The sequence below is a fragment of the Orbicella franksi genome, chromosome 3, assembly GCF_964199315.1.
Source record: "Orbicella franksi chromosome 3, jaOrbFran1.1, whole genome shotgun sequence".
Taxonomy (NCBI): domain Eukaryota; kingdom Metazoa; phylum Cnidaria; class Anthozoa; order Scleractinia; family Merulinidae; genus Orbicella; species Orbicella franksi.
Genome location: NC_138147.1, coordinates 6763126 through 6788412, shown reverse-complemented (window position 1 = coordinate 6788412; position 25287 = coordinate 6763126). Strand labels below are relative to the sequence as shown.

The following is a 25287-nucleotide window of genomic DNA, read 5'->3' as shown; positions in this document are numbered from 1 at the left end:
TTCAGATAAAAGTAATTTTTAAGTAACTGGAAAAATGGCCATATGTGCTCAAGGGCGTAAAGAGGATTGAGGATCAAATAGTGATAAAAGTCTGCATTAATTGGATTTTGCAGTGATCAAAATGCATGTCTCCCGAGATCTCCTATTATGTAATAACGTAACCAGTACTACAATGACTATAATTAACACTAATTTAAAGGAATCTATAACTTGTTCTTTCAGAAGTGCAGCAGTGAATAAATGTTTAAAAAACTTTTAAGAGACTGTTGTGTATGGCGATTAGATGTTTTGACAAGCGCATACCAAATAGGCTTGTATCGCAACAGATCAGGCTAGTCAAATCAAGTACGGTACATGAAGTGACTGTCACTGTCTCTCTGAATTAGATGCTACCTACCTCACAACAGGCTATCAAATGAAGTATTTTGTATTGTCGTCCTTGCAGCTAGCAAGTAGCCATTTATTGTCTAGTCTCACCACTAAAATTCAGCTAGTATTCATTAAAATTATACACTACTTCTATGAAGTAGAAGCTGATCTTGTACCATTGAACCCTGCTGTCTTGAAGTCTTAAGTAAAAAAAACGTTTGAGGGAAATTATTTGAGTTTGAGATAACCAGGAACTTCAGGACAAATGAATGTTCTATTGCTTATTAAGACTGAGCTTACAGGGTTTTTATGGTTTTGGTATCTCCACAAGCCATAAAATATTAGTAGCTATGTTACCCCAGAAAGTGAGCTTTAAACTAAAATTTCCTCCTTGATACAGGCCCATCCAAGTAGACTGAACACTTGGAGATAAGTGTTTTTTTAATGAATGGTCATGTCAGGAAGAACACATGAAGGAGACATTTAATTTCAAATGGAGGGGTCAAACATTAGCTGTCAGAAGTGGGTCATGTTCTCCAAAATACCTGTGTGTAGAAACTTGGGTCATTATAAGTTGTTCTCAGTTTGCAGGGGACAGCTAAAAAGTGAGATGATATGGATTTTCATGGTAAGATCTGTTGTTCCAAAAGTGACATGACAAAATAGATCACAAGTTCTCTTCTGTATGCACTGTCAACTTGAATGGGCTTGGCTTAAGCGGGAACTTTAAATCTTACTTTCAGAGGGAAAAGAGTCAAATTTTTTAGGGGGTTGGAACTCAAAGCTATACTTTATAGAGACACCAAAACCGAACATTCCCTGTAGCAAGTAGTTTGCATGTGTCTCATGCATGTGTGAGCTTAGCCTACTTCATGATCATTATATCTTCAAGTGGTTTCCTTTTGATGTCTGGTACCAGGGCGTCATTAGCTGGGTAACCAATAGGAAGCAGTAACATCAGCTTTTCATTGGCTTTCCTTCCCAGTAAATCCCTCAATCGTGGCCCAGCGTTCATTGGAGTGGAAGTTACTGTCACCAATCCTGCATTCTGCCAAAAAATTAAGATACAGAATGTTTACTACTTTAATTTATGTTTCAAGACTCTACCATAAGCAAGTGAGAGGCTAGGGTGATGCTTGTTACCACTTGCATGTCAACAGACAGACAGACGAAAAAACAGACAAACAAAAAATGTACTAGGTATCTTGTAGGGGTAGAAATGATTTTGTGCCACACCTACCAGGTGATATGTATTCTCTATTTTAGTAGCCACTTCTAGGTGTTCAGTTAGTTAGGGTGCAGCAAGAAAAATGGCAATCGCAAAAATAGGGCAGAACCACAGCAAGAGAAGGGTCCTATCTGGGGTTTTTGGGATACAGGATAATTAGGTGAAAAATTAATGGGTAGATATTTCTGGAAAACAATTGATGGGATAAGGGATATTTAGACCAAATTTTCCCAGATATTGAGTACAAAATTTGTTAGTCTTTGAACTGAAATTTACAGGATACAGGATATATCTAGGCCAAAAATAAATAGAATATGGGATACTCAGACTCCACTGCACCCCCAATGGGACCCTTATTTTACCTGAATGGCTGCTAGAAGAAGACCAACTGAGATGCAGACACTCATTTCATGATAGTAATGTGCCTTCTGACTGCCGTCCTCTCTGAATCCATAGACTTGCTTGAAAATCAGGATAAGATAAGGCGCACTGTTCAGGTATGGTTTAGACCATGTTGTCTTCACAAACTCCAAATCCTTTAACCACTTCTCTCCCATTCGTCTGGCATAGTTCAGTTTTTCTTCTTCTTCTACAATCTCACGGATGGTTGCTTTAAGTGTTTTGTCTTTCACTACTACAAAGGTCCAAGGTTCTGTGTGAGCTCCACTAGGAGATGTTCCTGAAACATTATTGAACAGATCAGGCCATTGAATGATGACGCAAACATCTGAATGTGGCCAGAGAGCGACAGTGGTAAGGGTTGCAACTGATTCAGCAATAAAGAGAGGATGGATCTGGGGAGTACATCTACGTTGCTGTTTAGTGTTCTATCTACCAAGGGGAGGGCTAGTTGGATTCTTTTTTTTCTAGGAAGAGGGGGGAGGGGGGGGGGGGGAGAGCAGGGGAAAACAAAAAAGGTATAGTGTCTAAAAAGACAAGGAGAGATGCCATCAACTGGAAATGATTTGGAAGCTGGAGGGGATTTGCTAGCCTTTCCCAAGACATCAAGGGACTCTTGGATGCACCAAATTATCAATTGGTGACAAAATTTTTTGAGAGAAATTGTCATGAGCATCAGTCATTTGTTTATTGATTAGGTGGCTTTGATTTTCCAACAATTGTCTGTTATTTCTTTTCAGAGCACTGGGTGTAACCATTTCTGTAATTTCTTTTTTTTTGTTTGTTTGTTTTTCATATTCGTAGCCTGTGAACAGGCTCCCTAGTGGGGCAGTGCTTGGCTCGTGCAGGAGCCCCTGGCGGTGTACCCCAGGGGGGGGGGGGAGGGACTCCCATATATATATAGGACAGGGGTGCTTGTTGGAAATTTGGGAAACAGTCCCTAAGAGGTAACAAGATCCCGTTTTGTGGGCGTGGCTTAAAATGTATAACTGTATGTACAGGTACCGCGAAAGCTTCTGCTGTGCAACTTTTGAGCCTGAACACTCTAAGAGGCACCAAAATCTCGTTTTTAACCCCTAAAAGGTATGACAAGAACCCCTGTCCTTTATATATGAGAGTTCTCCCAGGGCTGTACCCCATTAGGGAAATGTTTCATGGGCTAATTGACCTAAGGAACCTTGAATTTGTAACACACTTGTTACAAAATGATTTATCATACTGTATATTGCCCTATAATGCTTAAATTTACTTCAGCTGACGCTTCTTGCAAGGAAACACCTTGCATTTCGTAGGGTGGAGGGGAGGCGGAGGGGGAGGGAGACGGATACATTGTATACAAACTTTTTTTTCTGTAGAGGGAAGCGTGTGTTATTACATGTTTACCTGCAGTTCTGATTATGTTTTCTACGACTTCCAATGGAATGTCTTCGTCGCTGATTTTCCGAACTGTTCGCCGTTTGTTCATCTTTTCGTAGAACTCGGCTGACTTTTTCTTCATTTCTTCCTCGGTCAAGCGATCGTCAAACCAGGGATAAGGTATATGTGCAGCTTCGCCCTCTCCACTTGTTCGAAATCCCAGCGGATCTGGAGAAGGTATAGCAACGACGTCACTATCCTCTAGAGGATCCACATCAACTGTGTAGCTCGGTGTCGGAGATTGAAAAACTCTTCTAATAAGTTGGGCGATGAAGAATCCAGTCAAAATCGAGACAATATACGGCCAGTAAGTGGCGAGAAAAGGTGCGGAGAATTCCATAATCACCCCGAACCGAACCCACACGAGTCACGACAGTTTCATGCCAGCGGCGTCACGTTCAAGGAAAATCTGCTGGAAGATCTGGATTCCGGACTCCGGACTCCAGACTCCAGACTCCGGAATCCAAATCAGGAATCCCCTGGCTAAAATCAGGAATCTGGAATCCCGAATAGGAAACGGAATCCGAATTCCAGGTAAAAACGGAAGAAGGAGAAAAAAATTCACTTCAGGATTGAGAAACGAACATGAAAAGTCCTTCCTTCCCCTCCCAACCCCTATCTTTCTTTTTTTTTGAGTCTCGCCCCATTTTCCGCGTAGGCACAACACCGAAAATCCCGTTCCTCGGTCTTTCTTTGCTCCCAAACCCCACGGAAACGCTTCCTACGCAGGCTAAGAGACCGATAAGTCTCCTGTTTTGCACTGGCGTTCAGTTTTCTTGCGATTGTATCCGCGCGTTCAACAAAAAAGCACAAATGATTGACAAATTTCCTCTAAGAGAAACGTTTTTGTGCGTCCTATACTAAATACCCTCTACGTTTCATTTTTATTTAATAGATATTAATAAACTGTTCTGCAAGAGCGGGGGGGGGGAGCGGGAGAGGGGAGGGGGAGACCTTCGTCATGGAAGATCAAAAAACCTAGTCTGAGTAGGGCAAATGGTGGCAACACAAGAATGAGAGTGCACGGGAAAACCGAGAGTTTATAGGAGTCGATAAGCGCGCTTGAGAGCTCGAGTTAGTCGCCGCAGTTTCGTCTAGTTTGCCGCGCCGAGCTTTAAAGGCCGGCACACACGAGGGGACTAGTCCATGCAACTAGTCCCCTGAAGAGTTTACACAAAGGGACTGGTCGCAGGGACTTGTCCCACGAACAGTTCACACGAAGCGTTTTAGGAACAAATCGCAGGGACTTGTCCCAAAAATTCAAACTGGTTTGAATCCGTGGGACTAGTCATAGGGACCAAAGTTGGTCCCTGCGACCAGATTTTGAAGCAAAAATGGCTAGATCACACGATGGGACTTGTCTCGGCGACTAGTCGCAGGAACTGGTCCCCTCGTGACTGCCGACCTTTACAGCGCGTTATTTCAGACCGTCAGTTGTTCCTCTTCATTGCAATCTCGATGTGAATGGAAAATGGCATCAGAAGTGTTTAAAGTTGTTGCTGTTGTTAGAAAACGTCTAAAAAAAATTGCAACGGCTTATTATATTAGGAACCGAGAAAAAAAAAACATAATTTGTTCACACAAGGTGATATATAAAAAAAGAAACTGGGCTGTAAGAGTATTGAATAAGTTTTTAATACAGTGCTTAACTGTTAGCAAATAAACCCGCTTTACCGTATTCCAATGTATGACAACATGCACACAAACCCCTTTTTGGTGTGATTGTTTGAACACTCTGATGGAATGCCAAAAGATCTTTACTGGAAACTTTCACGACAACAAACTTCCACCTAACAGCCATCTAATTTTATTCACGATAAAACGCTAAAAGTAATTTTGTTGGCTTGAAATGTTAGCCTTATCCCTCAAGCTAAACTTCGAGACGGCTGACCTTTGAGGTTTGAATTTCGTCATACTAAGCATTGGCACCGCGGGCCAAGGCCAAAGACGGAAAGTTGTCAGATGTTGTACTAGATAAATAATTGTAGCTAGAATTTATGCCAGAACTGACAAAAATTGTAGGCGTATTTATTCACGTCAAAGTCATTTCTACGAACGTTTTGCATAACTAATGCTTGAAAACGTTCCCGTTTTGTATTATCCGAGTATATAACAGCATAAGTATTTCAAAAGGTTTCTCGTCAGCTTGAATCTGTCAATCTTGCTACTTATAAATATGTAAACAATCAGTACATTCAAACTTATATCCATAAGAGGTTACCCGCTGTCCCAGTCATCAGTGACTGAATTTAAGGCTCTTTGTTTATGATTGATAAAGTAAAATGAACACAGCATTTTGATATGCTAAACTAGATGCGTACCATTTTCCAGCCTGCTGATCGACAGCGTTAACTGGAACCAGAACCCGTTAACGTTTTAATATGACGTACTCGATAAAAGCGCCCTGCCCTAAATAGGCAGTTCTACAAAGCCGAGCTTTAAATAATCTCTCCGTACTGTGATAAACACCCTAAATGTTCTGACGAATGGTCGCAAACGTGATTTGCTAGTTGAAAACTGAGGTATTAACATTCCTTCGCCAAAAAACACTAAATACTACTTAAAATGCTTGCGCGCATGCTAATTGCTATTCCATGCTAATTGCCATTCCATGAGGGATTCCAAGCTGTCCCCCACCCAAAATGCATGTTTCACATCATGTTAAGCTATGCCTATCAAATGAGACGTTTTATGTTTTTTTTTTTGTGACTGATTTTTAATATCGATTTAAAGCCCTGCGTAACGTTAGTCATTAATTTATAGATTCAGAAAATTTTAATAACAAGCGCTGATTGGTACCGTTTCACCTACCCGGTGTTTCAGAGCGTCCGATAACCTTTTAATTAAACATACCGCAAACACCGGCATAAGTGGAACTAAATTTAACTCCTTGCGAAGAACTATGCTAAATGTCTCATTCATTGTAATGAATATTACTAGTTTGTCTAAACTCTAATTTTTCTCGCCCATGTATACATGTAAGTGAAAATTTCTGCGCTCTAAGTCATGTAAGTTTTGACCTCTAATTAACCATGCTACTTGCCTTTCGTTCGATATGTTTTTATATTAACGGGGAAAACTTTTAAGTTGCCATTATCCAAATAGCCCAGAGTTCTATCTTAAACACTCTGTTTTTAAGTCGCATTTAAGTTTTTCCTGTCCGAAAACATAATTAGGTTGTCTGACATCATCTGTAAAAGCTGATAAGAAAACTTTACCAACCTAATATGGGAAACTCGCAGCTATTTATAAATCGCGTAATTAATATGAGTCCCTGACACTTTTTAGGTGCGCTTCTTCACTCGCGCGTGACACGAAATTGACACTCACGCGTGGATGACACGCGCCGTAGAACTTACTCAAACAAATACATTTGCACGCAAAGCTCGGCAAGCTACGCGAGACTAAAGAACGCATTTCCATATTATATCGAGGACATTATTTATTAATAGTAATTTATTTATTTATTTGTTTATTTATTTATCTTCAGTCGAAACTCCTGTATAAGCGGACACCCTCGAGACCAGAAAAGGTGTCGGGGAGGTGTCTGCTTATGGGCGATGAACAATGCAGACCAATGCAGAGTTTGTATCTGACTGGGACCATTACTAAGCGTCCGCTTACATTTACATACTTAGGTACACTGCCTCATTACTGACTTACTTACCACATTTACCACTTAACTAATTAACTGCAAACAAACACAATAAACTTGCATATTTAGGAGCACATTACAAAATGTCCGTTTACGGGAGGTATCCTTAAAGAGGGGTTGTCCCTCCTTACGGGAGGTGCACCTAAAGGAACGGTGTCCCGCTACGCCCGGGAGGTGTCTGTTCGCGAAGATTCGACCGTACATAGTACCGATACGCTTCCCTCGGGACCTAAACTGCATTCCGCAATGTAATGTATAAAGCAAAACACAAATGAATCAAAGCCAGTTTATTTTAAAGTTTGCAATAAATAGCTTAACTAAGCTTAACAAAAGTTACACGTGCATTCAGGTGTTTACGAAATAGCGATCCTAATTCTTCTGAAAAACAACAAAAATAAATAAAGCAACATTACTAAGAACGGCTGGTAAAGTTCTAAGAAGAGGGAGAATAAAAGAAAGAAATCACCGGATAACTAGCTATGATGATACTTCAATTTGAATTTCAGTTAAAACTCTCCAAGTATGAAGCCCCAAACTGAATCAGCTTTTCTTTCAAAATGTTCGGCTCTGAGAGCCTTCGGTAATATTTCAACCCGGGATTTCAACTCAAATCACAATCCCATACTTGAAGATTCTGTTAAATATTTTCATCTTTTTAACGGTATATTGACACTAATAAGCTTGCATTAGATAAATATATTTTCAATCTTTGATCCTTTTTCCCTCATCGCAAATAAAAAAAGCTACAACGTAAACAAATATTTTTTGTGTCTGCAGTGAACGAAATCCAGCCCGATTCAATCTACGCTTGAACTCCTTTGAAAATCCAAAACCATAACAATAGATCAATCAAGGCGGGGTTGAAGAAAAACATTGAGGGCGTTTTATAAAGGGATTACAGACCAGTTATAACTATTTTGCTTCTAGATCTTCATTAGATCTCATTGTAATTCAGCCAATACTTGAGAAGATTGAATAAAGCGCTGAAGAATTCAGACTAAAGGTGACTTAAGGTGGATTAACTTAAAAGCCCTCTTTCCGGATTTAGATCATATCGGAAAAATCTTCCCTCCCGGCATCGTCTGCATTTCATTGTGTAAACGTTTTAAGTGCTTTGATGCCACCTTCGGTTTGTTTCATGTTGTATTCCTATTGTTTTCTAATGTAGATTCCATGCAGTTGTCTTGGTTTTGAAAAATTCTTCAGCGTAAATAATGAAATCAGATGCACACACGTCAATGTTCTCTTTTTATCCAGAAGTATTTATTTTGCAATATGTTCTAAGCACTTCCGGAGGCTCAAAGCTTCACGCACGTATGAGGCAACAGACTACGCGCGCACTTCCTTGGATTCTCGCGCGTCCGTCCGCCGCCCGCGCGTTTGGTTATGACATCCGGCGCGCCCTGAGGGAGTGAAATATGAAAACCTTGTTGGATAAATATCAAGGAGAGATTTAATTTCGTGAATGCATCGCGCTTCGCTTAACTCAACAGTGCATGCGACCATGAACGTAGGGCACACTAAGCCGCGCGTTGTCGATAATATGGACAACTTTCAACGGTTCTTGAGCAATGATGAGATCAAAATGAGTTCTGAGCGATCGTCTGCGTCGAAGAAAGTGAGTAAGCCACAGGCCTAATTTGAATTACTAAAATCACGCGTTGCAATCTGCTTGGCCGACGCGCCGCGGATTGCTAATGGCTGACGTATTCCTAACGCGTTTGTTGTTCTTCGCTCTCAGGGAATTTTGTTGCAGAATCTGGATGAGGGTAAACCTTGCTTAAAGTGTGGAGAGAAATGCCCTGGATTCAGTTTACACGTGTGGCGGTGAGTGGGGCAAACTCAAGTATCTTCAAATTGTTTATTTTTGAGTCCATTTTAGGTATAAACCGCGCCGCGTTGTCAGCAAGATGCGAGTTAATGAAATATAAATTTTAATCCTGTTGTTTAGACTAAAAATTATTCTCTGTGTCTCCTAATTAAGTACAATAAAGCACTTCAAATTTCTTACGGACCGTTTCATTCCCCACCCGCAGTAGTAATTTTAATACAACTACAACAAATTATTTGCTCTTGTGAGATAAGTTAAGCTTTAGTTTTCGATCCGAATTTTCGTGCACAGGCAATAACTGTGCGCTTGACTTCAGAGTATCTGCCATTTCCAGCTGTTCATGTTATCACCGCGCAGTTTTTACAAACGTGTTTTGAAAAATTGGAAATCCGCGCTTTGATGGTTAAGCAGTAATATGTCAATGCAGACACGCAATAGCGGGTTGTCATTGTGGATATGTGTCAAGTTTTGAGCTGCCGCGGGGCATAAACATTCACTTTTCATTCATTAAGCGCTTCAGTGCCTAAACACATAAGCTGTATCCATGTTAAAACCACTGGTGTGAACAGCAGAAATTTTTTTCTGTTCAACCCCCGCCGGTTTGTTGGCGGATTCTGCACATTTTGATTACGTGAGAAGGTTGTTTGAACTCGTCATGGACACAACGAGAACAGAACACAGAAGAAAGCCTCCGAGAAAACCACCCAGGCCGAGTATAAGGTTAGTTACTTTCAATTTCGCGAATGAGTGCACACCGTCGAAAAAATATGACTTGAAAATTATTGCTGGAATACAGAAGAGCTGGGCTTATTTCTCGCCCCCTTTTGCTTTAAACACACATTTTGAAAACATGAAGGGAGTTTTGATTTAAAAAACGTCTTAAGACATCATGACATGGTAACAGTTTGGTGTAGTTTTATGACATACAAATAATTTTAAATGCGAGACGACTCAATTCTATTCTTAGTCCTAGAACAATCCAGCGATATTGAATTGATATATTCATAGAAAAATCGTGACAACCAAACAGATATCACTGGTATATGGTTGTCGACCGTGTCGTAGATGGATGATATCTGCACGCCAACGGATCCACATTACTAGAGATAATAAAATGCTATTTTCAAAGCCGACAGCCTTAAGTACTTACAAAACAGTGACATTATGTTGTGGACATTTCTAGTCCTTTGAATTCGTTTATTTTGTCTGACAAGTCAAGGAGACAGTTGCGTGTGAAATAAAGCGCTTTAAAGAAATTAGGCGACTAGACTCTCCATGGCATCCTCTCGTTGGTTCTTGGGTGTCAAGGGTAAAGAAGAACGCCTAATTCTGGAAAGTTTGACCGAGGAGGTCTTGTGAGAATCCCTCGCGCGTGGACACATACAGAATATCTATACTGTTCCTTGGCAAGGAAGAGGCACAATGTCAAGACTATGATCACTCACTGCCGGTCATCAGATGAATTTCGTGGTAGTTTTGTAACTTAACACCGCAAAAGTTTTTCAGGTCACACAGACTGATGGCTGACATGGTTTTAATTTACGCCAAACTCAGACAAAAATACAAAAAAATCCGGTAGATCATAGAACGACTGCAGCGAAACACATTAACAATTTTCACAGCTAAACGAGTTTCGTTCCTACCCTAGTCCTAATCTTGACCATACATAGTAAAAATTTGTCAGAGTAAAAACTGATTGCTTGACTAATCAGCAAATGTAAACCGTCATTGTTGAATGGAATTGTGTTTTTTTATATTCCTTTCAAGGCGCATTCTTTAAGTTCCTCAAGGGTTGGGGTTACCCCTAATTCGTCCCCATTTCCGGGAAGAATGCGCTGTCTTTCCTTCGCGGCTTGTGTTGTGTACAAAGAAACTCCGCAGCTGCAAAGAAATGTTCTAAATTAAACTAGTTCGCGGTTTCCTACAATTTTGGAAAGTCGGAAAGCAATTTTCGTATCTGAAAACAATGTCTCTATTTGGTTGCCGAATTCAATTCAAGATTTAACAGATATATCGACGATCAAATTTGAGTACGTAGATTAATCGCGGTTTCGAAGTGTGGAGTCCCATTTTCATTTTCCGTAATCCATCAAGCGAATGATTTCCGCTTAGTTTTACAGCGAAAATATAAGATAATAGAAGCAGCCTCACGCTTCTGAACAAATCTTCTTCCTTCAAGTCGTTAAAAATTCTTTTCCACATGTCGCAATTTTTGAATACTTTAGGCATCCGAATCGCGCTATTTTGTGCGTTTTTTTTGGCGGGAAGAACGGCGGAGACTTTGGTCTGTCATACGCTTCTATTACATCCATTGTGGAATTAACCGAAAATTCAACGAAATTAATTTCAACTTGTGACCACAAGTTCGAGATGCCACGTGGCTGTTATTTGACCACAATATAAAGTGGTGAATAAACTCATGGTAGCAACATGAATTTTGCGCGACACGAACTGAGATTTCTACATATATGAAACCGCGAAAGTTACGTAGCGTGGTTTCGAAAGAACGCATTGACGTCTACTGATTTTCGCTTTTTGAATCGTGAAATGAAGTGAGGTGGTTTCGAAAATGCAAAATCATGAGGTATTGTCCTGTGAAAATCGTGAAGTAAAAAAGTAAAATGAAAACTTGATGTTATAAGATATTTTTAATTTGTCTTCTTGTGGTAAGACGGAATGCCAAAGATATCGATCATCTCAGAATCTCATGCTAAAGTCCAAAAACAAATCTTGCACTGAATGAACATTTATGATCACACGTTATTTCGTTTTCTCTTCTTTTTTTGATCTCTTTCGTCAGCCACACATTTTGGTTGCCCAAAATATACTCACCTGACATCGTAGAAAATTTTGGACCCGTTCTTGAAATACATTTTGATCGGTAATTACAGAGAAACAGATGTCTGGGATAAAGGCTTTGTTTGTTTACTCTAAGAACGTCGCGAAATACAAGTTCATTACGGCTTCTTGAAACTGGGGAAATTCTATGGCCGAGAATGGTTTGACCGAGAAATTTTCTCGGTTAGTATTTTAGTATTAAATCTTATTAAACATAAGGTAAGAGCGATTCTCTTCAATTGAAATAAAATCATTATATCTGTTATTAAACTGTTGACTTCCTCAAGGTAAATATTTACATAGCTGCAGCGATTTCTTAATGAGAAACTGTTTATGAAAGGTACAAGGGATTTTGGCTTGTTCTCACACATGAAGATTGCTAATAACGCATATAGATTACGGATTTGATGGAAAATGAATGCCACATAGAGAATTTCCAATCGCAAATCTTACAGGGCAGCACTTTCCTTGGGGTCGGGACGAAGCATGTCTTTACTATGCTTGGCCCCGATTGGACGGCTGCCAAATCTATGCAAACCTTGTTATGACGTCACAAGATAATTTCGTTTTGTGCTCACTCACTAGAGGTTGTCGTCAAACAAACAATGTTTCCCAAGCCAATTTTTTGTTCAAGAGCCGAGTCTTACTTTCGTATGTCTCTCGAGCAATAGATCTTACCTAAGTTATGGGTTGGGCAATTTTCTGCGGCATGAAGTTTTTGCTCACCTTTAGGTTGTGCAGTAGCTTGTGCAAGAATTGTTTTCAAAAACAAAACAGTACCTGGATGGTAAAAAGCACTTGCTCGATTTTTTTCGTATGGCCCGCCTTGGACGATTTTTTTTCTCGCAGTTTTGCGGTGCAGAAATATTTTTGTTAATTGCTCAACTCCCCCCTCAAAAAATATTGGTCCGTCCGTAACCTAAGTTGCCAGGAATAATTCCGAAACTTTCCCTTTTTTGTTTACAGCAAGGTGTGCTCCAACTGCAAATGTCCTCGGGAGAATCACGATGTGTCTGTGGATGTGGATGTGGATGTGGATGTGGATGGAGTAGAATTCAAAGTAAAAGGTCTTAAGATCAACTCAGACATCGACCACGAAGATGACTTACCCGCCCCTCCCCCGTTACCAAATAACAATGATTACCCAACTGTGACGATTACAACTACTCAGTCCTACCCTGTGGATAACGACTTCTTACCGCCCCCTCCCCCTCCCTCACTGGCTGCAGATTACCTCTGGTCGCCACCCGATCTTACAGCAGGACAGGTATGAAGTAAAAATATGCAGTATGGTATTTTTTCTCCCAACGAACTTTTTTTTTCTGTCTCGGGTGAAAATGTAAGGCAATACCAACTTAATATCGCTATTTCTTTAATTAACTTTTTCAGAAAAAACCTCAGCATGGGGTTGATCTTAAAACACATTCCAGGTTACGGATAAATTGAAGTTTGCGCTAGTCTCTTAGAGCAGATTTTATTTCAGTCTCGAAAGTAATTGGTTTTGCATCACTACGTTGCACGATTGGTTTAAAACACTCGCGCCATTTTTTCATCCAATCAGAAGTAAAACCAAACCTAATCGTGACTCGCTCGCACAGATTTTCCCGCGCTTTGCGTCAGCTACAGGTAATTACTTCGAGTTTTGATTGGTTCACTCAGTTCACTCACCCAGTTGAGTTGCGCGATCTAGGCATACAGCATCTATACTTTAAGTTAAACTGTAGGTATCTTTTTGTTTCTTGGGAGGCGCGGTCGCCTCATGGTTGGTGCGCTCGTCTCCGGATCGAGCGGTCCGGGTTTGAACCCTGGCCGGGGACATTGTGTTGTGTTCTTGGGCAAGACACTTTACTCTCACAATGCCTCTCTCCACCCATGTGTATAAATGGGTACCGGCGAGTTTAACGCTGGGGGTAACCCTGCGATGGACTAGCATCCCAACTATTTGGAAGTAGAAACACTCCTAGTCGCTTCAGGCTACAGAAGTCGGGATAAGCTCTGGCCTAATGGGCCACTTGGCTCCTCTGCAGATTTTGTTGTTGTTGTTGCTACTTGCAACACCAACTATTTAGTACCCACTCCTTACCTACTAAGGAAGACATTAAACTAGACCAGCCTGATTGTTATGTCGTCACTATTTCGTTTTTAGGTGGAGGCTTACATGAAGTCCCTGCCAGACGATAGAATCCCTATCCCTGACACACCGGGGGAAGCTTATTATATAAAACAGCGCTCGTACCAGAACCCACCCCAAGATAAAGCACCGGTGCATTTCTCTAATATACCGGAACCGCAAAGAGAAGCTTTTGTGCAGTTCTGGAATAACGAGGATAACGCCCGCGGGACGGGACGAGTCAAAGTCCCGCTTGGAAGACGAGAGGTAAAGTTGAAAATGAATGACGTTGAGAATGATAGCGAGAATTATCAAGGCCGAAGTTGAGGCGGATAACACGAACCTAGGCCTTGATAATTATCGCTATCACGCGAAAACCGAATCCAATAATTGTTTTGTTATGCATACACCTGAGTACCTGTAAAGCGTAGTCACTGTACATCACATCAGTGTGTAACAACCTCTTATTTACCAAACGCGAGGGCCGCACTGGGGTATATATTGGACCGAGATCGTGGCAGTACGGACCGAGTGCACCGAGGTTCGTACAGATTCGACCGGGGGCCAATATTCCCCAGTACGGCTCGAGCAAGCTAAGTTGGTTAATAGTTCATAATATAACACGAAAAACAAAAAATACACGACTTACTGTAGGACCGTTTCTATGGTCCGTATGGCAAATCACCCGACCAAGAAAGAACTAATTAAAACGCACGGATCTAACCAGGATTACTTAATTTGCCATATAATATTGTTGGTTATCGGTCAAGGTTGTCGTAAAATTTATAAGCCGTGGTTTATATCTGTAGCTTGTCCTCAACTCATCGCCCAAAAAGGCAACATGGAGACAACGCTGGCGCTAGTTCTCATGCTTTGAACATCTTAGCCCGTTACTGGCACGACATGTACAGCCGACAAGCCGCACTCACGAGCTGCCCTTAACACGTGTTTGTCAAGTGTTTCAATTATACGTTGAAAATTCAGATGACACGAGAAGCGTTATGAGTCAAGCTATTCTTGCAGCCTTGTTAACAATGACCTAATCAATCAGAGACAGGGTTTTATTGTCCATTGCGAGAATGTGCGACAGTGTACGACAGTGGTAGTAGAATAGGTTACAAGGATAGCTTCAGACGGTCGTATCTCACCAGGTCTAGGGACAACACGAAGCCGCGGAATGGCAATTCGATTAAATCCTCCTTACTCGTCTTTGTGTGAAAGCTTCTCTTTATTTACGTTTACAATATTATTATTATATATAAGGTACATAGAAGCGTCCATTCTTAATCAGCCCTTTTATTGGAACACCTATTGGAACACGTGCCATTCTTGTAACATTTGAGCTTACTATCATGTATGTACGCCAAAAACAGCTTTATACCTCTCGACTTCTGACCCTGAGGAAACAAAATACTCACAAGCTAGCCGGGATAATCCAAAAACATTTTAATCCTATTTAGCCAGTAATTCATCCGCAATATCCGCTTTTCTTTGATTAAAAGAATTCTGAAATTAGAAGATAAAGGATTGATTAACTATAGATCAGCCTAGCGGATTAAAACCTCTGCCCTTAAAATGACACTTATCTAATAAAATGTGCCATGAATAAACGTTAGGATGGGTATTCTCGCAGTACCAAAGGTAAAGTTCGCAATTTCCAAATAAGCGGGCAGTTATATTTCACAGAAATATCGGTAGCAATTGGTCACAGTGTATGTAACTCGGGAAATTAAAACGACCGTAACCTAAAACGCTCAAGTATATTGAAGATACGAGGTATTTCAGTGGAGGATTGGTATTCCTTGTGACAGCATTCCAATCGATCAATTAGCAAGGTTTAATTTTTGGACAGTAGGTCCTTTCCGGTTATTTTAACACTGCTGCCAAGACTGAAGCCATTTTACACGGAAGCAGGAAAATTAGTTTGCTATATAATCTCACTCTCGCCCGACTGGTCAAGAAGGAAAGCTGGTTAACATTCTTTCCTGTTTTTGTACTTCTAGCAGGAAAAGCTATCAAACGTTATTCAGAGCAAGTGCCTTGCACTCAATGAACTGCTCTCCAATTATCCACTTTATCAGTCGTGTTTAGGATTCGCCTCACTAGACCTCACTATGAATCAACAATATTTAACGACTTGCTCGCCCATTTACTCGTTGGCATTCTGTGAGCAAATCAAAATTTCCACAATTACTCCACAATAGAGGAAGTTATAGGGGAAGAAGAGAAAGAGAACCAGAGCGGGGAGCTATCCCCCCTCCAGCCATCCCCTTGTCTTTGCACTCGGTTCATTGATTATTTTGTTCATTTGACTTCTTCACACAGTCCTGTGGAATCCATTATATTCTATCCGCTGATTCCTCCCCCAATCGCCCTTCTCATGTCACACTTTCCCGAGAGAGACGGCTGGGAAGTAGATAATTTATCCATAAATTTACCATTAGCTTTATGTATTTTCCTCAGACTTGCCAGTCGTGTTTCAAGACTATTCCTAAAGATGATGTGGTCGTCATGGCCGAATTCGATGAGAATGAAGTGGCTTGTTACCATGCAGCGTGTTTCTGCTGCTCCACTTGCTGGGAACTGTTGGTAGATCTGACTTACTATCGATACGGAAACAAAATCTACTGCGGGCGACATCACGCGGAGTTGTCAAGGCAACGTTGTTTTGGATGTGATGAGGTAAGGCACTTTGCAACGATATGTTTTAAAATAACTCTTCACGATGTGCAAAATTACCTTGAAATTCAAAACACCTCAAGCTTCTGGTAAGAAAAAAGTTTGGGCAAGAAAAAACACCAAGGAAGTAACAGTGAACCAAAGATGGCCACGAACAAGGATGTTTCAAATTACTCAACACTGCGACGGATTAATTGTGAAAGATTAAATCACAATTCTCCTTATAATAACAACCAGAAGCATATATGCTTCCGTAACAACACATAATCAAACATACGAGCCATCAACAATCAGGTGGTCTTTGTTTTTGTTTTGTTTTTTGCCAGAGCGTAAAGAAGATGGTCTGTTTGCTGGTTTAACAGACTGATACGAGAAAAAAACAAATCATGATTCAGTGTAGAATATTGCCCTGACTTGATGCAAGGCTAAGGGAATGAAAATGCTGTTGATTTTTGGCTTATTATACACGGTATCTTACAACAATTTGTTTTTCTCCATTTCCGTTCAGTTGATCTTCACTGGTGAGTACACAATAGCTATGAACAAAAGCTGGCATTTGGGACACTTCCGGTGCAGTGAGTGCGACATCAGTATCACTGGCAAGCAGTTTATCGTCAGAGAAGAAAAGCCCATTTGCACGGACTGCTTTGATCAAAGGTTTGTCAGTAATTAAGATGCGAATGAAATGCTCGTACTTTTTACGTACTGTCCTGTTTTTCAATGCCTTACCTTAATTGTGCGTTCAAAGACTCAAAGTAATATAACGATGGCCCGAGACAACTAGAAGGGTTCTTGCTTCAACTGAATTCAGCCCTTTCTGCAACTAAGCTGACCAAACAATCTTCTCGCCAGACGAAGGCGTGAAGAAGATCCCGTTATTTTTACCTCTGTACGAATCCTTTCTGTGAGATACCGGTTTTAACTTTTCTTACTACTCCTAGGCTGAAATCGACAGTTTCTGGTATAATAATGTTTTGTGTTTAATGGCATAGATTATGTAGTTTCACGACGCGGACGTTCTATGACATTAAACCCAGGATTGCCACACTACTGAAAGTTCACTAGCAACAGATAAGCGCACAATCTATTCATTTAATATGGCAAACCCCGAAGACATGTTTTATATGAATACAGTTTTCTTGTCGATCAATGTCTGAAAAGCGCCACCGTTTTTATCCAAGATGTGCGCTTAAAATACGCCATCACGGATTTAAACGTGGCGACGAGCCTGGATGCCATATTCTGCTGTTGTTATCGCGGCCATCGTGATTCCTTAGGGTCCCTTAGTTACGGTTAACAGATTAAAACGAATCTCACTTCCATGCGCACCTTTCTAACGCACCACTAACATTTGACTAGTGGTTTGCGCCACTAATAATTACCTTACGCGGTAGCAGTTCATCCAGCTCGCCTCTGTGATTGGTTGTCTTCGCACAGACGTCACACCGGACCATTCTAACCATGTTGTCACTCTCTCCTAATGATCATTTAATGCATATAGACCAGACAAGTTGGCACATGAGATCTTTCCGGCTAACATCGCCATTACTCGAACGCAAATGTAAGTGAGATTCGTCATTATTAGTGTGTATTTGAAGCCCATTTATGTTGTTTTGATGCTTGCCTTCCCAAGTAATCTCCTACCGAGACCTCTCTCTCTCTGTCATTCCCAACCGCTTGACCGTGGGAGACCTGGGCTCGAGATTACTCATCAAGTTCTTAAAGAGCGGGCTGTCTCTTGCGTGAACGACACAAGAATGGATGCCGTCCTCAGCAAATCGTTTCGAAAGAACAACAACAACAACAACAAAAATTATTCGAGAGCTCCGACAGCGGTCGCTTGACTATTTTGCCATCAGGATACGTTACCAAGCAACATCTTCGACGGAAAAGGCGGACACAATCTCTTTATTTGTGTCCCCTACGACAGTGCTTAAATTCGTTTTCATTGGTAGAGGGGGGGGGGGCTAAGTTAAAAAAAAAATGACAGATTTAATTAAAATCTAGCTACTCTAAGCAAAATAGAAAGCGAGGCAAGTTGTTAGTCTTTTATGATAGGTAATTGAAAACTCAGATTCCGTCACTCTCATAGAGTAGCAGTGACTCTATGAGACCGAAATCGGATGTCTGTAGCTCACAGGCACATCTTATGCCAAGTAGTAAAGGCCTGACAGGGTTAGAATTCTAACTTACAAATTTTCGTGACGCAGATTTGCCAACGAATGTGACCACTGTCACGCCAAGATTGGACCGGATGCTAAGGACGTGTCTACGGCAGACAACCGCCATTGGCACGAGATGTGCTTCTTGTGCGATTTATGCCGAAAACCGCTGCGATCAGACGGCAAATTCACCTTCTACAAGGAGCAGGTTCTTTGCAATGATTGTTACATCACTAATTTCCAGAAGACGTGCGAAGGTTGCCAATACGCGATCGAATCAGGAAGCGCGCGTCTAGAGTACAACGGGACCTACTGGCACGAGGAGTGTTTCAAGTGCGCCGTCTGTAAAGAGGCTATTGGAACCAGCGGTTTCGTTCCAAAGGATGACGAATTCTACTGCCCAGACTGCTATCAAAATCTGCACGCCAAACGCTGCGCCCACTGTGGCGAACCGCTGTCCGAAGGTGGCGTCCTCTACAACGAACAAACGTGGCACAAAGAGTGTTTTAGCTGTTACAGCTGCCACGAGTCTCTGGCGTCTCGCCCGTTCTCCGTTCACAGTGGTAACCGCTATTGCATCGAGTGCTACGGAAGATACTTAGCCAAACAGTGCGAGCTGTGCTTTAAACCGATCATCGGAGGCGAATATTTCACTTTAGAAGACTCGAATTTCCACAAGGAGTGCTTTAACTGTAGCCGGTGTCAGCGTTCCTTAGCCAACGAGGGCTTTGCCAGAGAAGGAGTTGAACTTCTTTGCGCCAGCTGTGCTGACTAAACAGCGGCTTTCCAGTTACTGAGCAAACAAAATGTGACGATATGCCCAGCATAGTAAGAATTATAAAGAAACTGAGTCACTTTATGATTACATTTTCCCCGGCCGTTTCTAAGCTAAGTCGTGTTTAATTAATTTGGGATCTAGGATTGTAAGTCAATGCTCGAAACCATAGAAAATAAGGTCGAGATAGGCGTGAAAAAGTAGTTCAGATGTTTTCAGGCCACTCGAGCTAACTTAAAGAATAAACTCAACACTGAGTTGTAAAAATATTTTAAGTTTAAAATGTTTGTAGTTTTTTACGTTTTGTCATGGAACATTATGTGGGAAAATTTACAGATTTATGTAGATCAAAATTATATATTTTTCTAAATATGTATGTTATAAAGAATTACTATACAAGCTTTTAACATTCTCTAATAATGTTGAGGATGATACACTGTAAATCTCAATGTGTTATCTAATTCTATTGTAAAAATCTTGTTTTTATACCGATAAAGCACACTCTAAATGGCAGAGAACTATGTCGAAGTTTTCCTTATTCCTTAACTAATTCAAGTGATAGTAGAAATTGTGTCTAAGTAAAATCATGATTTCACGACAAACGCTCATATTAAGGCCTGGTTACCTTTAGGCGTTGTCAGTGAGGGCGGTGGGAGGGATAGGCCCGAGGGTGGGGGGACTTCCATACAAAAAGGTACGGGGGGGGGGTGCTCGTCGGAAACCAGTAAGAAGAACCAAGATCCTGTTTTGTGGGCGCGACTTGAATTGTTTTTCACCCTTAAAGAGGTACCAGTGCTGAAGCAACACATTATCTCCTGTCATATTATTTTCGGTTCAGTGCCCTAAAAGGCGCCGGAAAGCTCCTGCTGTGGACCTTTTGAGGCTGAACACCCTGAAAGGTAGCAAAACAGCGTTTTAACCTCCAGGGAATGAGGTGAGCGGGGAGCAGGAATTCTTATAAAAAAATATAATTAAGTGAGTTACCTTTTTTTTTCGATGGCTGTTTTTTTCTTTTGTTACACGCAGTAAAGTGTTGTGATCATTTACTCCGTAGTGATTTTTCCCTCGGCCACATATTGCGCCCGAATTATTACCAACACTTTGTTCGTGAAATACGTTACGCTCATGACAACAGTAATTATACAAACTATTAAATGCGACTTCCATTTAAAACTCCAAACTCTTAGAACAGGAACATTTCTTTTCCGAGTTAATATCATGACAGATAGGATATTAAACAGGAATTCAATAAACAGCGCTGAAACGATTCTTGCTACAAGTTCTAGAAATATGTCCTCGTATTTTTCAACACTCAAGTTTAGATGAATGAAGCCATAAATCTGAATTATTCCAACAGAGAGCACAATAGCGGCCTCATTGGACATCATCTCGTGTATTGCCATGTCAGCGGCTAACCTCTGAGACCGGGGCGTGCTCATGTACGCAGCATTAGATCGTCCTCGTGAGTCGTGGTCCAATTCTGAGTACAGAATTTTCTGATTGTGTATTTTCTCACTACGGTGTTCTTTTAGTACAGTGATCAACTCGAAGAGCAAGTGAATTAATCCATGGCTTATGCTTACCGTGATAAACGATAACAGACTTTTGAATTCTGCCTGCATGAAGCGGTAGACGATACTGCAACCAGTGCTGGCAGTAGAGACCAAGACATATGACGTGCCAGGATGATTCACTCCATTCAACCTTAGGACGCATTCTTTAGAAACCACCTTTGGTAGTATGGCGATCAAAAATCCTAAAGCTAGAATGACAACTTTTATAAACCCTTCTTGATGTGCAAACCACGGAAACAGGACATATCCAAAGATAAAAAACACTGGGGCTCCCACGATGAACTGTACACCAAGTTTAATTGTCAAGAAACGTGCCCCGAATGGATTGGTTTTGAAAATGTTTCTACTAATAGAAAAATTGCTTATAAAAACAACAGTTATGAAAAGGAAATTCAGAGGATATGGGATCCAGGGAGGAAAATAAAGGTCATACACCGCAAGGAAAAACCTGTATCCTAGGTCGATCGAAGCCCCAACAAGCGTAACGATCATTAGATTCACCTCTTTGAGAATAGACCATTTAAAAACCATAAGCAGCAACGCCGGCTGCCAAAAGTACAGAAAGAAAGATTGGTAAGATTCGCCTATTATGCGTCGCCGCTTCAGTTTTTCAGGATAAGAGGGGTCCTCCAGCTTTTTCCATTCACAGGTGTAGACAATGCTGATGATATAGTACATCAAGAAAAGAGCGCCAATCCCGACTACTCCGCCAGAAACTGTTACCCAGGCTGAAAACCAAGCACTCTTCTTCAAAGAGTCCTTCATTGGTGGCCTGTTGCGTTTCCACGAGTCCCGGCCACCTGTGCAATTTTGAGAGCCATCAAACTCTTGAGATATTGTATCTTCTGGGTCAAAGTGCTCGAAATCTTCCTTTTCTGTTGATCTAGCCTCGAATTGCCCCGTAAGGTGTCCGGTAAGAGAGTGGAAGACAAAGATTAACAGCTCCACTAGAACAGAGAGGAATTCTGACATGATTACAACGTTGCCTTTCAGTTTAGTCCTACGTTGAAAGTACTTGAACCGCTCAGTTTCAGTGACAAAGGAACACTTTATCGACAGATCATTTGGTACATATCATTTCGATTTCTTATACTAGTGCCTGAAAGACTTAATTAAAATTCATTTCATTTTCTTTTGCACGACTTACCATTAGGTTCTAAGCCAATTATCAGTCAGCTTATGACTAACGTAACTGTGTTTTGATTCATTTCTCAGAAAGATCGAAACCCTGGTTAATTACTCTTTGTTCAGAAGTATAACACGAAAGCTTCGCATTTCCAAGAGTATCGGAAACGTTTAGACACCTGTCATGCGGTTTCGTTTCAACCAGTTTCAACTGAAGACATGAAATAAATATCAATCGTGCAAACTTATTTAAATTAAGTGTAACGTCAACACGCCTAAGAAAAGAGAAATAAAACGCATCTGATGAGTGATGATGAAGAAATAGATTCGATAACCAACCTTAGCTCTAACCTCCAGTTTTCAGTCATAACTCAAGCGTTCTCGATCGTCCACAGAAAGCAACAGGTCAAACGTCAAAGAAACCGGAGGAAATTGAAATAGGGTAACGAATTTTTGTTAGGTCTGAAATAGGGAAGAGAAAATCACATATTTTGGTCTGAAATAGGGAAAGGGTTTCGGAAAGCGGGTTGCACACTTTACCCAATGTTTCTGGGAGCACCCACTCTTTCCCCCCACACCCCGCCCTCACGGCTAATGAAGTGCAATTGAGCCAAAGAAATGTTCCACTTGTAAACTTTTATTACGCCCTGAAAAGTTGTTTTATATTTAATACACTAAAAAGACGAGGTGATGTTCACCGGTCCCCAAATATTTAATTGCGGTTGTTTCTGTTTTTGTCTTTTAGCGCAAAACCAATTTATGACAAAGTGTAACTGATTTATAAGTATGAAATTAGTGTTATGCTTTATGCAAACAATTGCCCCGTACTCCGTGCATGCTGTTTTACTTATGTCAATTTGGGTGGCAGTCAAAAAATGTATATAAGTCCGTCTCTTGACGCTTCTGAAGTGTGCTGCTGGAGTGGATTTTGGTTTCGATTCGCAGTTTCACATCATTTCGAAATACTTTCTAGTCACCAATTATTGACCCTACATTGATGATACTTGGCCGGTTAATCTCGAGAAACTGGATGCATCGCGGTAGAGAAATACGACAGAGTTTGCGATGGTCAGTTACTGAGGTAAAGTCGCATTCGGGCTGGCTAACTCTTTAAATTCTAGCTGGCGAAGTTTCTCTCAGTTTTCATAGCATGAAGTATCTAGGAATATTGCTGGTTTTCAGTGTCACGCAATTCAAAATAGATCAAAATAAAAATCAAAACCGGTCAATAGATAAAGTCTAGAATCTGGGAAATAAAAGAAGGTAAATATGCTAAGACTCTCGCCAAAATTCTGGTCACAGCAATTTTTCTTATGCGAGATATGCGGAGAAATTTTTTCCCCAAATTTATAGAGATTTGTATGGAGACGCCATGCTGGTGCCCATCCGTATGGGCACCAACATGGCGGCCGGAAACCAACAGAAACATCTGTCACTGAGTTTTGCTACAAAAGCGTGAATTTATCCCTCAAGGAACTCTAAAACATTAAAATAATACTTTTTCTAAGATATAAACTGTCCAGATAGCCAAGTTCCCCGAAATAAGTCACTTTTTTAACCATCATGACAGCTCTCTAGGCCGTCATGTAAATGCAGCGTCACGCAAAAACTTAGAAATTCAAGCGTAGTTTATCACAAAACCAAGAACCCATTCAGAGCGAAAAGTTGTATGAATATTAGTTTTCAGCTGCTCTTATAGATCATTAAAGTAAAATCCCAGGAGGATCAATAGTTTTGTAGTTCGAATTTTAGTGACGTCATGTGAAAACCAGCTATTGCTACTCCTCCCAGATTGTATACAAAGGGTTACCTCCCCCAAGCTTTTTTTCGGTTGCTCAACTGATAATTCAACGACGGTACCTGACTCTGTACGCCCCTTCAGTTCTCACCACAAGAGTGAAGTGGACTGCGATTAGTTCCTCTTTCGCTTAGTCCGTTGTGCGTGGCGCGAAAGTAAACCGCGAGAAAAAATTAGCCGCGCGAACTCCTGGGGACGAGACCCACGTGCGTCTCGCCCCCAGGATTTCATGCCCACGCGGTCATTTTTTCCTCGTGGTTTATTTGCGGTCTCGCTCGACGGACTTAGCGAAAGAGGGACTACTCGTTGTCTAAGAGTGAAGTCTCTTGCCCAAGAACACAACTTAAGGACCCTTATTATAGCGCTTGGACCCGGGATACATCTCGTCTCGCACAATTAGGCTAGTAAAATGTTTTCGTAACGTTAGTCCTTGTGTAAACTCAAGGCTTATTATAAAACTAATGATATTCATATTAATTAATCCCCTGATTTAACTTCCTCGATCGTCAACCCAACGCCCAGAAAATGATTTTAATGATTTTGCGACCTACTTTTCGGCCCTTTTTTGCAATTTAATAAAAAGATAAGTGTATATATAATACTTGTACACACTAAACTTGAACTTGAACTTGACTTGATTTCAATGTAAAAAAAAACAAATTTGGTTTCGATTCTTCTCCTTCAATCTCTTCTCGTGATGTCAATTATGCAAATGTTGAATTTCAAAAACTTTTGTTCTCTTTGCATAACGACATTCCTGCAAAAGAAAAGGAACTTTACATACAATTCTTTCTCATTGAATAAAAGACCATTCATTACTGGACTTAAACGTAAGTGTGTGGTTTGTAATTCAACACTATATATAACTATAACTTGGTCCAGCTTTGTTGAAAATCATTGTGAAAGTGCCTTGAAACGATAAAAGCGTGTTGCAATGAATTACGCTTGCACAAGCTAAGGTTGTGATGTCAAACTGAAAAAGAATTATGGAGCCATTTCCAAATTACAGTGTGTCACCGTGTCATGCATATATCTCTAAAAACTAAGTTCAATATGCACTGTCTTCAACAATTCTTAGCATTTTTAACCTGGTGTTCATGGAGCACTAGTCACGCCCTCGTTACAAATTTAGCCATCAACCAGGAGCCATAATCGGGGACAGAGACCGCAAGTCTTGGGATCCGCGCGCACCTATGACATGGGACAAATTTACTATTTTTAGAACAAATTGCGCCATCCTGACGACATATATCCGCGCGGATCCACGCGCATGTCGTGGGTTCTCGTGTGGATGTTGTCACCTTGCGTGATCAAATGGTCACAGTGAG

At 40.9% G+C, this 25287-nt stretch overlaps 2 protein-coding genes across 4 annotated transcripts; one reads left to right on the top strand and one right to left on the bottom strand.

The window, feature by feature from the left end:
* Nucleotides 1-173: 173 nt before the first annotated feature.
* LOC145480966 (iodotyrosine deiodinase-like) lies at nucleotides 174-4859 on the bottom strand. Its single transcript, XM_081459317.1, has 3 exons — nucleotides 3380-4859; nucleotides 1960-2276; nucleotides 174-1417 (listed from the first exon to the last, which is right to left on the bottom strand). Exons 1-3 carry the CDS (start codon nucleotides 3750-3752, stop codon nucleotides 1235-1237), a joined length of 873 nt encoding a protein of 290 aa, XP_081315443.1. The 5' UTR covers nucleotides 3753-4859; the 3' UTR covers nucleotides 174-1234.
* A 3444-nt stretch (nucleotides 4860-8303) lies between these two features.
* On the top strand, nucleotides 8304-20045 carry LOC145480963 (testin-like). Of its 3 annotated transcripts, XM_081459313.1 has the most exons (8): nucleotides 8304-8685; nucleotides 8809-8894; nucleotides 12703-13003; nucleotides 13883-14113; nucleotides 16310-16528; nucleotides 17034-17182; nucleotides 18027-18086; nucleotides 18736-20045. In XM_081459313.1, the coding sequence occupies exons 1-8, from the start codon at nucleotides 8533-8535 to the stop codon at nucleotides 19460-19462; spliced, it is 1926 nt and encodes a 641-aa protein (XP_081315439.1). In that variant the 5' UTR covers nucleotides 8304-8532; the 3' UTR covers nucleotides 19463-20045. The 3 variants fall into 3 exon arrangements, with proteins under 3 accessions (XP_081315439.1, XP_081315440.1, XP_081315441.1); XM_081459314.1 differs by lacking the exon at nucleotides 18027-18086 and having other exon boundaries at nucleotides 8307-8685; XM_081459315.1 differs by lacking the exon at nucleotides 8304-8685 and having other exon boundaries at nucleotides 8810-9618.
* The last annotated feature ends 5242 nt before the right edge of the window (nucleotides 20046-25287 follow it).

Excerpts from the sequence above, each read along its gene's own strand:
- LOC145480966 (XM_081459317.1), bottom strand. The coding sequence starts at position 3,752 with ATGGAATTCTCCGCACCTTTTCTCGCCACTTACTGGCCGTATATTGTC. Across the intron at positions 2,277-3,379 it reads AAACATAATCAGAACTGCAG|GAACATCTCCTAGTGGAGCT; the intron begins GTAAACATGTAA and ends ATAATGTTTCAG. Across the intron at positions 1,418-1,959 it reads TTCTTCTAGCAGCCATTCAG|AATGCAGGATTGGTGACAGT; the intron begins GTAAAATAAGGG and ends ATTTTTTGGCAG.
- LOC145480963 (XM_081459313.1), top strand. The coding sequence starts at position 8,533 with ATGCATCGCGCTTCGCTTAACTCAACAGTGCATGCGACCATGAACGTA. Across the intron at positions 8,895-12,702 it reads TTCAGTTTACACGTGTGGCG|CAAGGTGTGCTCCAACTGCA; the intron begins GTGAGTGGGGCA and ends TTTTGTTTACAG. Across the intron at positions 17,183-18,026 it reads ACGGACTGCTTTGATCAAAG|ACCAGACAAGTTGGCACATG; the intron begins GTTTGTCAGTAA and ends TAATGCATATAG.